Source organism: Dunckerocampus dactyliophorus, chromosome 9, assembly GCF_027744805.1.
Source record: "Dunckerocampus dactyliophorus isolate RoL2022-P2 chromosome 9, RoL_Ddac_1.1, whole genome shotgun sequence".
NCBI classification, from domain to species: domain Eukaryota; kingdom Metazoa; phylum Chordata; class Actinopteri; order Syngnathiformes; family Syngnathidae; genus Dunckerocampus; species Dunckerocampus dactyliophorus.
Genome location: NC_072827.1, coordinates 32113266 through 32131413, shown reverse-complemented (window position 1 = coordinate 32131413; position 18148 = coordinate 32113266). Strand labels below are relative to the sequence as shown.

At 43.9% G+C, this 18148-nt stretch overlaps 1 protein-coding gene across 1 annotated transcript in view; it reads right to left on the bottom strand.

The window, feature by feature from the left end:
* Window positions 1-11113: 11113 nt before the first annotated feature.
* Window positions 11114-18148, bottom strand: part of man1a2 (mannosidase, alpha, class 1A, member 2) — a 118948-nt gene continuing 111913 nt past the window's right edge. Inside the window, exon 14 of the mRNA XM_054788071.1 lies at window positions 11114-11583. Coding sequence (XP_054644046.1) covers window positions 11448-11583 — 136 coding nt within the window. The 3' untranslated portion in view covers window positions 11114-11447. The remainder of the gene's footprint in view (window positions 11584-18148) is intronic.

Here is an 18148-nt window from a genome sequence, read left to right as displayed (position 1 = left end):
CAGACATTCTCCTTCAGCAGAATTCACGCTTCCATTGATCACAGCAAGTCTTCCAGGTCCTGAAGACCACTACACTACCACCACAATGTTTTACTGTTGCTATGATGTTCTTCTTCTGAAATGTGGCGTTACTTTTCTGCCGGCTGTAATGGGACACACCTTCCAAAAAGTTCAACATTTGAGTATTTTCCCAAAGGTCTTGGGGATCATCAAGATGATGCCTAAATGTTTCTCATTTTTGCCCAGAGTCTTTCTTATTCAAGATTCAAGATTCAAGATTCAAGAGAGTTTTATTGTCATGTGCATGGTAAAACAGCAGTTATACCATGCAATGAAAATCTTATTCTGTTCATTCTCCCAAGAAAAGAAAGAAAACACAAGAAAGAATAAGAACATAAGAAACAAACACATAAACATAAATACCAATAAATTAAGCAACAACATTTCTTGGGTCGATGATCATCTCTTTAGTCTTATCTGTATTAAGAAGGAGATTGTTATCACGACACCAAGCTATGAGGTCCGCCACCTCTCTTCTGTATGATGTTTCAACACCACCAGTGATCAGTCCGATTCGAGGTCAACTATTGGACCTACAAAAGTGCTTTGGATGTGGTTCAGACAAGTTCCTGTGGTTTTTAGGGGGTCATCATGATGCGTGCAAGATATTACGTGGAGGCACGTCATTAGTGCTCACACTGAAAGCTCGCTACTCTTTTCATGTGCTCACAACACATGAAACTATAATACAGTATGCATGCGTGCGTGCGTGCGTGTGTGTGTGTGTGTGTGTGTGTGTGTGTGTGATGTGGGGGCGGTCCCAGCAGAGGGGGCTTCTTCTTCTTCTTCTTCTCCTACGACAACAACGCCATCTCTGCTGGTCAGTCAGCAAAAGAGGACGTGTGGGAACCCCCTTTCGTGGTAGGAAAGGTCCATCTTTGGTGGTAAAAGGACGAAGAGATCACTTCCAGGAAACGGCGACGCGTTCCGCCTGCAAGACCGCAACAACGGCGTGTCGTCGGCACGGAGGTTGGCCCAAGGGAACTTTGACATGACAGCACAGAAGCAAAAAGGCTGGAACACGCACGCCAGGCCACCGGTGGGCGCTGCCACGGCATGAAGAAACACATCAAAGGTGAGCGTCACCGCATGCGCTTCGCTTCTTCTTACGCTTGCGATGAAATGAGACTTCACAGTCTGACCTTGGAACAGATGACGGCCATTGTGGGGTGGGGGTGGGGCTAGTGACATCTCGGACATAATTTGCATAATTGGCCATGAGGCACGTGCATGTCAAAAAAATGTCACAAACAAGACTGAGCCACCCGTGCGTGCTTTGGGAGAACCCGCTGCTCGTTGAGAAGAGCTGTACATGTCAGCCTCTGCGAAAAAGCCCACAATTTTCACATGTTGACGTCCTTGCTTCATCGATGATGTTTTTCATTAAAATGTCGCACTTGTTTGGCAGTCCTTGAACGCACCACAGTTACTGCATGCGCTACGAGAGGCAGAAGTGAAACCTCCGATTCTGCACAGCGTAATCAGCGCAGAAAATGATTTTACAAATATAAAGTCAACATATTCACAGAAAAATAACATTATTTTAAGAGCATAAAGTCGAAAGATTCAAGAAAAAATAAGAACGAAAAAAAAGGTAGATTGTGGAAAAAGTGATGTTACGGGAATAAAGTTAAAATATTATGGCAATAAAGTCAGAATTAGGAGAGGAAAGTTTACAAGAAGGACGTAGAAATAGTTGGAAAATTCAATAAATTAAATTAAAAATTAAAAAATGGAAAAAAACAGACGAAATTTTAGGAGACTAAAGTCAAAATATTAAAACAAAAAAAGTCACAGCTTTCCACGCAGGCACCAAAGTGAAAGTCATCCATGCTTCCAACGCTGCCGCAGCTTCGTAAACGCGCCAGATGGAAAATGGAAACATTTTTTAAATCTGCAGTCATTTTACACAAATAAAGTCAAAACATGAACAGAAAAAAATACATCATTTTAGAAGCGTGAAGTTGAAATATTAAAGAAAAAAGAAGTTCTTTTTTTCAAAGTCATAATGTTACGAGAAACAAAACAGGCTGCAATTATAGGAGAATAAAGTCAAAATATTAAGACAAAAAAATCATATCCTGACGAGACAAAAAGTGGCATTTTTACAAGAATGAACTCCTAAAGCTGAAATGTTCAAAAAAGACATCATTTAAAAGTCCTACTATGGGAAACAAACAAAACTAAATCAGGTTGCTTTTTTGGAAAAAGTGATAATATTATGGGAATAAAGTCCAAATATTACAAAAAGAACATTTACGAAGCTTCTTTAAAGAGAAAGTTGAAATGTGTGGAACATTTGAAAAATAAACAAGAAAATGGAACAATTGGAATATTAAAGAAAAAAGGCTTTTATTTTTAAAGTCGGAATATTATGAGAAACAAACAAAACGACAAATAAAGTTGTCATTTTTGTGAAAAAAGTTGTAACGTTACAAGAATAAAGTCAACATATTCTGGCAATAAAGTGAGAACGATGAGATGAAAGCTTACAAGAAGGAAGTTGAAATAGTTGGAAAAAACATCTGTAATTTTAGGAGAATAAAGTGAAAAGACAAACTGACTTGGAGTCTGCAGGATGCGATCAGTGGCCCAACATCGCCATCCCTCCTGCTACGTCTTCTTCTACTCTGGCCCCCCAGGCGTGGACGAGGTGTGTCCCGTTATGACGTGTTTACGAGCCAAAGCAAATAAAAGACACTGAGATTTCAAAAAGATCTGTTTTTTATGGACGATAATAACGATACCTTCACTGAATGAATGCCATTTGTATTGATATGTAGAGTTTGCAGTGAATGAATGAATGTTTGTAAATGAATTGAATAGCATTTGTATATAATACAGATCCTGTATGTAGTTCACATACCGTAGAAGGAACTTATTTGGCAGATGATGAAAAATGTTTCAAAGCTCCTCTTCTGGTGCGTTCCGCAAGCAGGCACGTGACGTGCACGTGAGTCCCATGCGTGCAAACACAAAGTGATCCATTAACGTTTCCGCTGCGTCCTCATTTGCTCAGAGTGACTAAAAGCCTCTCTGCTTCCTGTCACGTCACAGGAAGTGCACCTGCTCCCTTATTTGGTTAAAGCTTTGCATCGTGAAAAATGAATGGATGCAACTTGCCACTTTCACATTTTGTTTTACATAGTATGCTCTTGGCTCTTTGCACAATATTTGCAGTTTATTCCCATATCATCACTTTATTCCCATAATATCAATTTATTCCCATATCATCATCACTTTATTCCCATAATATCACTTTATTCCCATAATATCACTTTATTCCCATATCATCATCACTTTATTCCCATAATATCAATTTATTCCCATATCATCATCACTTTATTCCCATATCATCACTTTATTCCCATAATATTACCAATTTATTCCCATAATATCTTCACTTTATTTCCATAATGTTATAATAATAATAATGGTGCAAGATGGCGCCCTCCGTGGCAGACGTCTCTGTTTCACTCTCCCGTGTTTTTCTATTTTTTGCTATTTTATTGTTCATTTTGGACGTTCAACACACTCACGCAGTACATTACAACAGGGAGACACTTTTGAACATCGGCAGGGTTCACCATGAACTTTCATTTAGCCTCTCAGACTTTGCCTTTCTTCTGCGCCGGGAGAACGCAGCAGCCTGCGGGCCTGGTGAGCTGAACACCCGGCGAGCAAAGCATCCGAGGCGTAAACGAGGCAAGCAGGCCGGCCTGCATGCTAGGCTAAAAGCTAGAGCGACTACGCCACCGCCACCAAGCCTGCTGCTAGCCAACGTCCGCTCTCTTGAAAACAAGATGGACGAACTACGAGCAAGGATTACAGCTCAACGTGAGATCAGGGAATGCTGTGTCCTCACCTTCACAGAAACCTGGCTGACGGAGGATATACCGGACTCGGCGATCCAGTTGGAAACATTTGCTGCTTACCGGGGAGATCGGACTTTAGCGTCTGGTAAACACAGAGGTGGCGGCGTCTGTGTTTACGTAAACAAACGGTGGTGCACAGACGTACAGACGATGGAAAAGCACTGCTGATGCACAGCTGCTGATGGTGAAATGCAGACCTTTTTATTTACCTCGTGAGTTTAGCGCTGTGTATTTAACTGCTGTTTACATCCCACCACGAGCTAACACCGCTAACGCACTAGGCCTCCTGCATGACATCATTGATAAACACGAGACCAAACACCCAGACGCTGTATTTATTATATCTGGCGATTTCAACCACTGTAACCTCAGGACTGTCCTCCCCAAATATTACCAGCATGTGAGCTTTCCCACAAGGGAAAATAACATCCTGGACCAAGTCTACTGCAACATGAAAGGTGCTTTGAAGGCTGTTCCAAGACCCCACTTTGGAAAGGCCGACCACATCTCCATATTCTTTTATCCAACATACAGACAACTCCTCAAGCAAGCTCCCCCTGTAAGTACAGCAGTTAAAGTGTGGAATGAAGAAACTGATCAAGTACTTCAGGACTGCTTTGGCTGCACAAACTGGGATGTGTTTAAAACTGCAGCGGGGAGGGAAGATTGTACTGTTGATTTGGATGAATATGCTTCTGCTGTTACTGGCTACATTAGCACATGCATAGAGACTGTTACCACCACCAAGTATTACAGAAAATACCCCAATCAAAAACAGTGGATGAACTGTGATGTAAGGGCTAAGCTACGTGCTCGTTCGACTGCATTTGTCATGGGCACCGCTGAGGACTACAAAAAGGCCAGATATGACCTGAGGAGGTCCATACGAGAGGCCAAAAGGCAGTACAGACAGAAGCTGGAGGGCTACTATTCCACCTCAGACCCTCGGCGCATGTGGGCGGGGCTCCAGCGCATCACAGACTATCGACAGCGGAGTAGCGTAGCCACGTCCAGCCAAACCACACTTCCAGATGAGCTGAACGAGTTCTACGCTCGCTTTGACACCCAAACTCCTGATGAGCAGAGAGGGTGGCTGGACTTGGGGAGCACACAGGACTCACCTCTCATGGTGACATCAGCTGATGTGCGCAGGGTTCTGAACAAAACAAACCCACGAAAAGCAGCAGGCCCAGACAACATCTGAGGCCCGTGCACTTCGGGTTTGCTCATCAGAGCTAGCTGATGTGCTTGCTGACATATTTAACCTGTCGCTTGCACAAGCATCTGTACCGACCTGCTTTAAGTCCACCACCATAGTGCCCGTACCCAAGAAGAGCAACGTGACCTGCTTGAATGACTATCGCCCTATAGCACTCACTCCTATTGTTATGAAGTGCTTTGAAAGAATAGTCATGACCCACATCAAAAAGAGCATCCCGGCGGCAACTGTGGACCCTCTACAGTTTGCCTTGGTGTCGTGATAACAATCTCCTTCTCAATACAGATAAGACTAAAGAGATGATCATTGACCCAAGAACAAGGGAAAAGGAGCCGCATAGACCCCTGTTTATTGATGAGACTGAGGTGGAGAGGGTGAAAACCTTCAAGTTCCTTGGCACACACATCAGCGAGGACCTCACCTGGTCTCACAACACCCAATAAATTCTGAAGAAGTCCCAAAGGAGACTGTACTTCCTGAGAAGACTGAGGAAATTTGGCATGTCCACCACAATCCTGAGTTGCTTCTACAGATGCACTATCGAAAGTGTCCTTACCGCCTCCATCACTGTTTGGTACGGTAACTGTACAACACGTGATAGGAAGGCACTCCAGCGGGTGATCAAGACCTCACAGAACATTGTTGGGGCAGCCCTCCCCTCACTGCAAGACATTTATAAAACTAGAGTCCTACGAAGAACACACAACCTCATCAAGGACAGCACACATCCACAACACTCATTATTCACACTCCTACCGTCAGGCAGACGCTACAGGAGTTTGAAGTCCAGGACCACAAGGCTGGCAAACAGCTTTTACCCACAGGCCATCAGGCTTCTCAACGAAGCACTCACACACGCCGCACGCAACACACGCACACACTCATGGCACTTTATTTATTTATTTATTTATTTGTATTATTTATCTGTATTGATGTCTCTTCTGTTGTTGTTGCTTAATTTATTGGTATTTATGTTTCTTATGTTCTTATTCTTTTTCTTCTGTTTTTCTTTCTTTTTTGGGAGAATGAACAGAATAAGAATTTCATTGCATAGCAGAACCACCAGTTTTACTATGCATATGACAATAAAACTCGAAGCACCAAACGATCTTTCAGCCGCACTTCGACGTCGCGTTTTCGTGTTAAAATATGACGTGCAAAGAAATCCAACACTTCTGTTCTGTTCCATCACAGCATTGAGCTGGAAGACGGGGGTGCCCAAACCTTTTCCAAAAAGGGACGAAAAAGGATGCGTGGGGGTCACGTTGATATTTTTATGTATTTTTGAATTGTACAAAAAGGCTAAAAGAAAACATTCTATGATTGAAGCACAAAGCTTTGTTTCATTGATAGTTATTAGTGGCAACATTGAGTCTTTTTGCTATGTTTTGGTTTTATTTCGACAAAGTGCCATGGGCCAAAAAACCCGAAAAACACCCCTGCTAGAAACATTACCATCTCACGTCTGCTTTAGTGTTTTGGGGATTCATGATTGTTATTTTTAAATGACAGATCTACTGATGATTGGCTTGTTATTATTATTGACTTATTCTTGCATTTTCTGAAATGTATGATTATTATTACAGTACAATTGTTCTACTAATAATAATGAATACAAGTAACATGTATTTGTTGTTGTTAGAATCATCATTATTGTTATTAAAATAATCAGTAGAATTATAATAATACATTCATATTCTTTTGAAATATTATGTTATTTTTTACTCATTTGTTTACATTTCATGATTTTCCTTAAAAAAAAAAAGAGTGGAATTCACTAAATATTTGGAAAAAAGACAAAACAATTTTTTTTCTGTGGATAAAATGACTTTTTCCAACTTGAAGTAAATGTTTTGATCAGGAAAGGAGGCGCAGTGAACACCCGGGCCGCCATCTAACAAATCATACGTTTAAATGCTGTATCGTCAAATAGAAACATTCTTCATGTCAGCACTGTTTCATTGAAATATTTCAATAATTTTGAAAAAGTTTTTCTCAATAAAATTACTTTATTTTTAACTTAAAAACCTAAATATTTTATAAGAAGGCATCCAACGTACACATTGCCCTTTTTAAAGTCAATAATTTAAAAGGGTCCCTGAGATGATCAACTCTGCTTAAACATGTCCTATATTGTTTGTAATTATGTTCTAGATGGTTTGTTTTTTGAAAGCGAACCATAAATTTGTCAAAATTACATTTTTGTGCATGGCGGGCGGCCATTATGAATTTTCTGCCTAGAAAAGGGGCGCTTCCGGAAGAGACGTCGGTGAAGGCGCAGCGCTCTGCTAAAGGCTAGTAAACAAACACTTATAGCGTTAGCGTGTCAACATGGTTCAGTTTATCCAAATAGCAGTCATGCGGAAGTGTTGTGTTGCTGCTGGATGTTCATCAAGTCCAAGTGATTCTTTAAATTTGTTTGATTTAGATTTGCATGATGTGGTTTGAATGAAAACATTCTTGAAATGTGACATAGAGAATATTTTTATATTTAGTCGTTTGTTTCAATATGGTGATTTTCCTTGATAAAATTGAGTCGACTTTATTAAAATCTTACTTAAAACTACAAAAATTACAACTTCATTTTCTGATTGAAAAAAATGAAAAAAGAATTATTTCTAAAAAAAAAATTGACACACATTTGACTTCAACTATTAACATCACGTTAAAATACGGAAAAAAAATGTCTGAATGCGTCTACGGTGTTGCCTCGCTACATCGCGCTTTACCTTTTGCCGATTTTTAAAGTGTAATTGTGCAGATTTTTTTTAACAGCGTATGAACGTGCAGCGTGCGTCCTTGTGGCGTATTGGAGGATCTCTCTGTGCTGTGATGTTGTATTTGTAGACTCATGTTCAACACGTGTGCATCGCCACCTGTCTCGGTGTGTTTCTGTGCCAGTACGAGCACATCAGGAAGCCATGGTGCACAATAACTGGCTCAGTATAGAGCCACAACAGTCCTTATTGGCTAAGGGAGAACCCGCCCACTGTGTTCAGTCAATCTTCTCTGTGCCGCCTCCTGCTGTGGTCAATGGTCGCCAGCAAACTAGCTCACTGTGTGAGCTGCTTGCTAAAGCGGCGGTCCCAACCCGCCGTACAGTCTAATTGCACAAACGTGGGCAACATGTGGGGATCCGCACGTGGCGAGTACAGCCTCAGTGCGGATTTGGAAGCACGCAGATGCTTTCAGTGGAGGAGGAACTTTCGTTGCGAGCGGGCGGCGTCGAGGCTGTAGATACGCATTGACTGCCCCCCCACCACACAAATAAAAGCACACAGAGCACAGACCTCCGTGCCAAGCGCTACGGTAAGTGGGCACTCAAAGCGCTGCGACACTGCTAGCACATTCACCTCCTGATGACGCAGCACCAGGGCCAACTGGGGGTTCAGTTTGTTGCCCAAGAACACGGAAGGACCTTTGGGTTGGGAAACGACCACGCAGCATGGACTGGAGAACATCGGAAGGTCGTCCTATATACCCCCCCACCATCATTCATGGCACTCGCACGCAGGTGAGTTAGGACACGTCCGTGGGCAGCAGATGAGATGCTACGTTGCACGTACAACTCACTCACCACGTGTGCAACGTACGACGCAAGCGACCGCTCACGGCCAGGCGTGGCGTGGGGGCCACGTACTTACACCTCACGCAACCGTGCGCATGACGTGCTCCCTCCCCACGTTTTCAGAAAAACGTGGCGGCCGTGGCATCTGCAAAAAATGTATATGGACTACGAACGCGCACGGTGGGTTGTGACGGAGGCCTAATCGCCAATAAACAACAGAAGAAGAAGAAGCTAACCGACCGGAGGGCGCCATTACGGAGTAAATGAATCTTCGGTTTGAGGAGTAAAAATACAACGGCAGGAGAAATATGTTTTAACAAGGACACAAAAACGCTACAGCCGAACGGCGCCAGGACGACGAGGCACCGTCAGAGGAGTGAAACATGCGTGAGCTACTTCATCATTTCCTGCGTCCAAGCTAGTAGGTTGATCATTACAATTCAAACTCCACACAGAGATGCCCCACGGAGACTGGAACCCACGTCTTCCCCGTGTGTGGCCAACATGCCAACCACTCGGCCACCTACTTATTGTTGTATTATTGCTTTTGTGTTTTTTAATGGATGATTTTTCCCTGGAAAACGTGATGATTGGATCTATGCAGCATCTTCCAAAGTAAAGTACTTGTACTTGCCTGCTGACATGCAAGCTGCTCCGAGATCGTTTCTAGAAGGACCAGCAAAGATTGTGTTGTTGTGTAAAGTCAGCGTGGGAAAGTCCGGCTGCCAGCACACCTGTACGTCATTCACCGGGAGGAAGAGGAGGAGGAGCTGATTGGCTGAATAAAATACAAGCAGGACTATTTCAACAACTTTCTGGAAGCTTGTAGTCGTCGTGCTCCTTTCTCCCGTCTTGCCAGCTTGTGTGTGAAAAGCGCAGGTGGTTGAAGGGTGGGCGGAGCGCCTCCACGCTGCACCTGCAAGTGAAGGTCACGTCTGAAGCGTCCTGCTCACTCGTAGCAACATCTTTATTGGCTTCCAAACATATTTACACTCACTTTGCTTTGTGGCTGAGTAAAAATACAAACACTGTCCAGGATCACTGTCACCTGGGCGTGGGTGGGTGGGACCCCCCCAGCACAAAGTGGGATAAAACGGGAGGGATGGTGGGGTGAGGGGGTTGGGGGGTCATGACACCTTTTCTGAAATGAGCTGACTTTTCTGTGGAATTCTGCACATAAATAAAACGTCCTTTGCCACAAATCAACCATCATCACCATTTGACAAGAATCTATTCCCCCCCCCCCCGCCAACAACGCCCCACGACGCACGCGATCACAGCCCAACGCCAAGCAAGTATCTCTGATAATAACCCAAAAAAAGATGAAGTTTGGCGATCAAAACTCCAGCGGCTGTTATTTACAAACGCACGCACGTCACATGACACCCGCCGAGACAAACTAGCTCGTCGCCTTTTTTAATCTCTCGTACTTGGCGGCTCGCCAGCACCAACGTCCTGATGTGCGGAAGAAGCGCATCACAGAGCCTTGCTTACAAAACACAAAAATGGCAACATCGTGGGCGTTTAGTGCAACTTTTTTGGGCTGAAAGTCAAAAATACTCACAGCAGGCGAATTACTACGCCGAAAAATAATACTCACCCGACACCGAACCCCTCAAATGAACACTCGCACCACTTGGATCCCATCAATGATTCAAGTGGTCGTAGAAAGACTTTCATCCAATCACTGATCGAAGTATTCACAAATGAAGAATCATCCCATTTTTATCCGCTCACTTTAATGAGTCACAAATAAAGAATCATGTGACTTTCATCCCATCAATTCCATTCGTCGTAAATCACGACTCTGGTTGAAGTATTTGCAAATGAAGCTTTCCCAAAGTCAAAGATAACGTGTGTTTCCAATCGCAAGGTTAAAGAGAGGTCAACGGGTACGAATGAGTTGATAATCGGCGCGGTCGTCTACTGAAAGGAAGCGCATGACTTCCTTGGGACACTTGGACAAACATGCGTTTGCTGCCAGCCCCTCCTAACGGGACCAGCTCACACGTTTGTTTGTTTTTTGAGGGCCGTGAAATACGACGATGGGGCAAATGTGTCGGCTTTTACGACAACATTTTGGGCTCCTTCCGACAAAGTCACCTTGCCATGTGTAGAAACGAGTGAAAAACAGGAAGCTGCGATGGACGGTGGCAGGGGGTGGAGTGGACATGAAGGAAAATAAAGCGCTAGCCGTCGCGGCGCATGGCCCGGGGGCAGGAAGGCGTCTCGTTAGATTTACTTCATTTCAGAAAGCGTCCGATGATTGTACGCAAACACCGGAAACCGCGAGGACGACAGGACGACAAAAAGCAGCATCCAACGGCGTAGCAGCAGGAAGCTTGGGGTGGGGTGGGGTGGGGGGGGGGGGGGGGGGGGTGGGGGGGGGGGGTTGATGTAGCTTGTTTGAAGAACTGGTCCACTTAGAATGAGCCACGTCTCTCGAAAAGAAAAAAAAAAGGAGATAGCTGCAGCTTTGGCCCTGCCCCCAGGTTTGTGGCAGCTCATGTGACTGGGGGGTGTCCTCACGTACAAGACATTCCTTAAAGAGTTTGCTCCGATGTCCAAAATCCCACTGGAAATGAGAAGGAAAAGTACACGTTCCGTCCCTTCGGAGCAAAGGTCTCTCCAGGACGTCCAGAAAGCGTTCCAGGGAGTTCTCGCCCGCTCTGTCGTCCAGTGCTGATGGAGGGGCAGGGACGGGAGTCGGTCCGGCCCCGCCCTTTTACCGCTGAGCCGGCTCGCTGCCCGGCAAGGTGATGTTGCCCAGGTGCAGGACGGGAAGCGGGTGGGCCTCCGTGTTGAAGACCCAGCTTTCAAAGGACATCAGGTCATCATTGGAGAAGAGCAGGTAGAGATACCTGAACAACGACAAGATCACAGCACGCAGTCAAACACATCTTTTTTCCTACTCTTACTGCAAGGGGGGGGGGGGGGGGCAAAAGTGAAGCCCGGGAGCCATTTTCTAAAATACACTGCTCAAAAAAATTAAAGGAACACTTGGAAAACACATCAGATCTAAACTGGGGGAAAAATGATGTTGAATATGTTTCCTGATAATAAGTGGGTGATGTATTAGTAACAAAATGATGCCACATCATTTGATAGAAATGAAAATGATCACCCTATAGAGGGGGGAAATCAAAGACACCCCAAAAATGAAAGTGAAAAAATGATGCAGCAGACTGGTCCATTTTGCTAAAATGTCATTGTAGCAACTCAAAATGATTCTCAGTAGTTTGTGTGGCCCCCATGTGCTTGTACGCATGCCTGACAACGTGGGGGCATGCTCCTAATGAGACTACAGATGGTGTCCTGGGGGATCTCCTCCCAGATTTGGACCAGGGCATCCATGAGATCCTGGACCGTCCAGGTACCGCAGTGATGCTTTAGTAGTTTAGTAGTTTAGTCGTTGAAACAAGGCAAACAACAAATACTGTTTCATTTGTGGACAATCAGGTTGGGGAAAACGTTTTAATATAAAGTCAAAATTATGAGAAGAAAATTTACAAGAACAAAGTTGAAATTGTTGGAAAAAAACCCCACAAAAAATGGGGAAAAAAATAAATAAAGTGAAAATACAAAGAGTAAAAAGTCATATTTTAACAAGGAAAAAAAGGTACAATTTTAAAGAATAAACTGGTAATATTAGGAGGAAAAATAATGTCATTTTAGTAGCATGGAGTTGAAATATTAGAGTTATTAAAGTCTTATTTTGTAAAAGTTAGAATATGAAAAACCATCCATTCCATTTTGCTCCGCTTATCCGGCTCCGGGTCGCGGGGGCAGCAGTCTCAGTAGGGAAGCCCAGACTTCCCGGTCCCCCTTCCAGCTCCACCGGGAGGACACCAAGGCGTTCCCAGGCCAGCTGTGAGACATAATCCATCCAGCGTGTCCTAGGTCTGACCCGGGGCCTTCTCCCAGTTGGGCATGCCCAGAACACCTCACCAGGGAGGCGTCCGGGAGGCATCCGGACTAGATGCCCGAGCCCCTCAACTGGCTCCTCTCCATGTGAAGGAGCAGCGGCTCTACTCTGAGCTCCTCCCGATGACCGAGCTCCTCACCCTATCTCTTAGGGTGAGTCCCGCCACCCTACAAAGAAAACTCATTCCACCGCTTGTATCCACCATCTCATTCTTTCGGTCATGACCCAAAGCTCATGACCATAGGTGAGGGTGGGAACATAGATCGAACGGTAAACTGAGAGCTTTGTCTTCCGGCTCAGCTCTCTCTTCACCACGGCGGTCCGGTACAGCCACCGCATGACTGCAGACGCTGCGCCGATCTGCCTGTCGACCTCACGCTTCAACTAACAGTCGTACCCTTCTCTCCAGCACCCTGGAATAGACTTTCCCAGGGAGGCTGAGGAGTGTGATCCCCCTATAGTTGGAACACACCCTCTGGTCACCACCCCGGTCTGCTAATCCAGAGGTACTGTTCCTGACTTCCATGATTTGTTAAAGCGACGTGTCAGCCAAGACAGTCCCTTGAGGATTTCAGGGCGAAACTGGTCCTCCCCCAGAGCTTTGCACTGGGGGACCATTTTGACTAACCCAGATACCTCAGCCATGGCGATGGAACTGTCTGCATTCGTGTCCTCAGACTCTGCTTCCTCCATGGAAGGTATGTCAGTGGGATTGAGAAGGGCCTCAAAATATTCCTTCCACCGTCCAACTGTATCCTCAGTTGAGGTCAGCAGGCCCCCGTCCCCACTGTAAACAGTGTGGACCAGGCACTGCTTCTCCTATCTGAGGCGTTGAACGGTTTGCCAGAACCTCTTTGAGGCCGACCGAAAGTCGTGCTCCATGGCCTCACCGAACTCCTCCCACACCCGAGTTTTTGCCTCGATCACCGCCGAAGCCGCGTGGTGCTTGACCTGTTGGTACCTGTCAGCTGTTTCAGGAGTCCCACAAGAAATCCATGCTCGATAGGACTCCTTCACTTGACGACAGCCCTGACCTCTGGTGTCCACCGTCGGGTACGGGGCTTGCCGCCACTACCACCTTGCGGCCGCAGCTCCGATCGGCTGCCTCAGCAATGGAGGGACGAAATACGGCCCATTCGGACTCGATACCCTCATCCTCCCCCGGAATGCAGGCGAAGCTCTGCCGGAGGTGAGAGTTGAAGACAAACAGGAGACTCTGCCAGACGTTCCCAACACACCCTCACTACACGTTTGAGTCTCCCAGGTGTGCCCGGCATCCTCCCCCGCCATCTAATCCAACTCATCACCAGATGGTGATCAGTTGACAGCTCAGCCCCTCCCTTCACCTGCGTGCCCACAACACGCATGTCTGATGATACGAGTACAAAGTCCATCATAGCCCTGCGGCCTAGGGAGTCCTGGTGCCAAGTGCACTTGTGGACGTCCTTGTGTTGGACATGGTGTTTGTGATGGACATCCTTGTGTTGGACATGGTGTTTGTGATGGACAAACTGTGGTTCACACTGAAGTCCAATCACATCACACCGACGGGTTCAGATCGGGGAGGTCATTCCTCCCAATCACGCCCCTCCAGGTCACACTGTCATTGCCCACATGGGCGTTGAGTCTCCCAGTAGAACGACGGAGTCACCAGTTGGGGTGCTCTCCATCACCCCTCTGATGGACTCCAAGAAGGCTGGGAACTCTGAACTGCCGTTTGGCACAAACGACAGTCGGGACCTTTTCCCCAAGCGAGAAACAAACAATTTTTGGAAAATGAGGTTGGGGAAAACATTTTTAATATTATGGGAATAAAATGAAAATATGATGGGAATAAAATGAAAATATGATGGGAATAAAGTCATAGTATCACAAGAACAACATTTCCGATGATTGTGTATGAAGAAAGTTGAAATATTTGGCAAATGTAAAAAACAAAAACAACAGCAAAAATGGGGGAAAAAGAGCAAAGGGTGAAGTTCATTGTAATGACAGCCTCATCACCCACGCCACAAACACACTATCATAGTTAACTCATTCTATCCCAGCCATTTTTCAAAGACAACTGCTTCACTAGCGTCCATTTGAGACTACCTTCCCGCCTGTTCGGAGGGGAGAGAGAGGGAAAACCGACGCGCATGCACATGGCAATATATCAAGGCCGGCAAAATGATCCACATCGTTTTTATCATTTGCAATTACTTAAATGATTTATTATCATCCCAGGCCTAGAGCTACGAGACATCTTGTCACGTCTTAACCTGGCGAAATCTTGTTCTTAGCATAGCTGCATGTGCTGCTTTACAAAATATCAAAGTAGCAAAAATGCATCGTTACATTTTTCACTATGTGGTCCTCGCTGGAAAAAGTTTGGACACCCCTGTCTTGACTTTATTACTTTAATTCAGTTGTCATTTTAGCCATGGTTATTCTTTGTCCTGTTTCCATAACGTTCTATACTGCAAGCATGGAATGTCCCCCAACGTGGGACAACTGAAGTTTATCTTATCTCATTGGCAAGATGGCATTTTTAGGAGAAATGTTCACACCTGCCAGCAGACGGCGGCACGGAGACGCACTGCATGCTGGCACGTGAAACGTTGCTGTGCAACTACTTATTATTTTCCTACTCAGTGGCAGAGCTGGCGAACTGGCGCCCCCACGGCTGGGGGCCACTTCTGACGGACGAGGGTCTGTGTTGCAGAACATTAATTCAGCCGAGCTGCCGTTTCCACTTGGACGCATTTCACTGCAGCACACAACAGAAGAGAGCTGCCTGTCACTGTGCAATACGTACCCGGAACGCAACCGGTTCAACCGGGTTCTACGCATGTGCAGAACACGTCTACGTCCGGTCGGCCTGTTTTTCGGCAGTCACAATGAATCATGTGTAATCTACGCCATCCGTCCATCTATTTGACGGCAGCGAGCAACATACGCCCCATGACTTTCCTTGACTTTCCATGATTACTTTTGGTTCTGGTCAAGTTTTCTCACTTTGTTGACTTTGCCTACCAAGGAGTCTAAAGTCCAAACAGGAGCACCGATCGGCATGTACTTCCAGATGAGGCGGTACGTTGCTCAGCTATTAATTGCTCTAAGAGACGCTCCAAAAGCAGCGGCGGAGCTACGCCTCTAGACAATTCAGGCATCAACTTATTGCCACCCCCTTTGTGAGTAACAGTCTCACCTTGGCCACCCCAATGAAAAATGTCTGGCTCCGCCCCTGTTCCGACTCTTACTGTATTATTTTAGCCATGTTGATTCTCTGTCCTGTTTGTACAACATTTTATACTGCAACCACGGAATTTCCCCAACGTGGGACAACCAAAGTTTATCTTCTCTTTTTGGACAAGATGACATTTTTAGGGAAAGTGTTGACACCTGCCAGCAGAGGGAGGCAGAGAGTCACACTGCACTGCACATGACAGAAAACACAGCATGTCCTTCATCTACAGCCATGGAAGAAATGATGAGATCACCCTCGTTTCTTCACTTTATTGATCCATCTTAATGCCTGCTACAAGTAAAGGTACCTTTGTTTGGACAAATATAACGATGCTAACAAAAATAGCTCATAAGAGTTGAACTGAAGAGCTGATGTCTAGCAATGTAGCGTTGTACTGCCAAAAAATGTAACTCTAATGAGCTATTTTTGTTGTCATTGTTACATTTGTCCAAACAAAGGTACCTTGAGTTGTATCAGACACTAAAATGAACAAGAAACTGAAGAAACAAGGGTGCTCTTAGTTTTGTCATGTGGACTGTAAAACCAGGATAAAAAAAAAAATACCATCATTTTAAAAAAATTTAGTTTTAACTTTTAGCAAGTAAAACTGTCATTTGCAAAAAATGAACAAATAAAATATATTTTTTAAACATTAGTTTTGGTATGCAGATTAAAAGGAACAAAAAAATAAATAAATAAAACAACACAAGTACAAAACAACATAATAATAATAATAATAAAAGAGAAAAATGAAGATAGTTTACTGTAAAACTAGGATGAAAAATAATGTTCCTATTTTGTTTAAAGAAAAAAGCAGCCTGCATCTGAGCTTTGTGTTGTGGGTGACAAAGTGTATTATTAATAATTGGGATTATTAATACAACCGTTTCTCCTTACATTACACTTTACAAATATTTTAACTTCCTTCTCGTACATTTTTTCTTGGAATATTTTGTCTTTATTGTCAAAAATGTGACTTTTTTTTGGTCAAAATATGAAACCATCTACCCAACCAAATTTCTCTAAAACTGCAATTGTATTTTTTGTTTGTTTCTCCTATTATTGCAACTTTTTTTTTTTTTAATTACAGTAGGCGGCCTTACAACGTAAATAATCCGTTCCGAGAACCTTTATGTTATAGGGGTTTATGTTATACGAAGCGTAAAATACACGTAAATAGCCTAATTCGTTCCAAGATCTTCCCAAACTCACACCTTTGGGCCTTCAAAATATTCAAAGTCCACCAAAAATGGTGGGAAAATATAAGAAAACGTTAGCATAAACATAGTAGAGTAACATTCCAATATGAAATAAGGTAATAAATAAGATTACTGTCAATGAATAAAACTGAAAAACAAAGACAATCTCACCGTTCACCAGATGTCTTGATCAGGAGCGCAAGTGGAAGCAGGAGTATAATTTCCTGCTTGGTTTCTATCGACAACTTTTCCCTTTTTTTCTTATCCCTTCCACTTGCTTTAGGGCCATGACTACGGTCATTTTAACACAAAGAAAAGTAAACAAATGAAGAAGAGATTTCAAAGCGTGCAAACTAGTTTAAGGGCGACTACGATGAGGAAGAGAGTTGAAGGGAGTGGCATGTCTCTCACAAACACACGGACGCTCTGGATAAGAGAGCCAATGAGATGAGAGCGTAGGCGGTGCCCCGATGATCAGCCAATGAGAGCGTGAAGCGTCAGAAGGCGTCACCTCTGTTAGTCATGCAAAAATGTTTCCCTCTCAAGTTCGTGTGAGCTATTCAAATGGAATTTCTGAACTTGCACTGACTTGACGCTTTACGTTAGATGGAATTTCTTACGTAATACGAAGCAAAAACTTTACATAAATTCTTTATGTTCAGTGGAATTTATGTAAAAGGAGTTTTACATTATGCAAGGTACTACTGTACATATTTGAATGTTTAATATCTCAACTTTATCCTAATTTTGCCTTAATATTATGATATAATATAATATATAATATATAAATTATATATATAATATATATTATATATATATATATATATATATATATATATATAATATATATTATATATATATAATATAATATTATCCATTCTCATGTTTTGTCTTGATTCTTGTCAAATTACAGCCCCCCCCCTTCTGTCATTGTTTGCATGCTATGCTCATTAAAATATGAAAACCTATAAATGTTTGGGTTGTTTTAGTTAAAGCAGACACAGTTTTTTCATCTGTGTGATTTTGACAAAGATCACATCACATTTGATGGTGATTTTATGCAGAAATGTGAG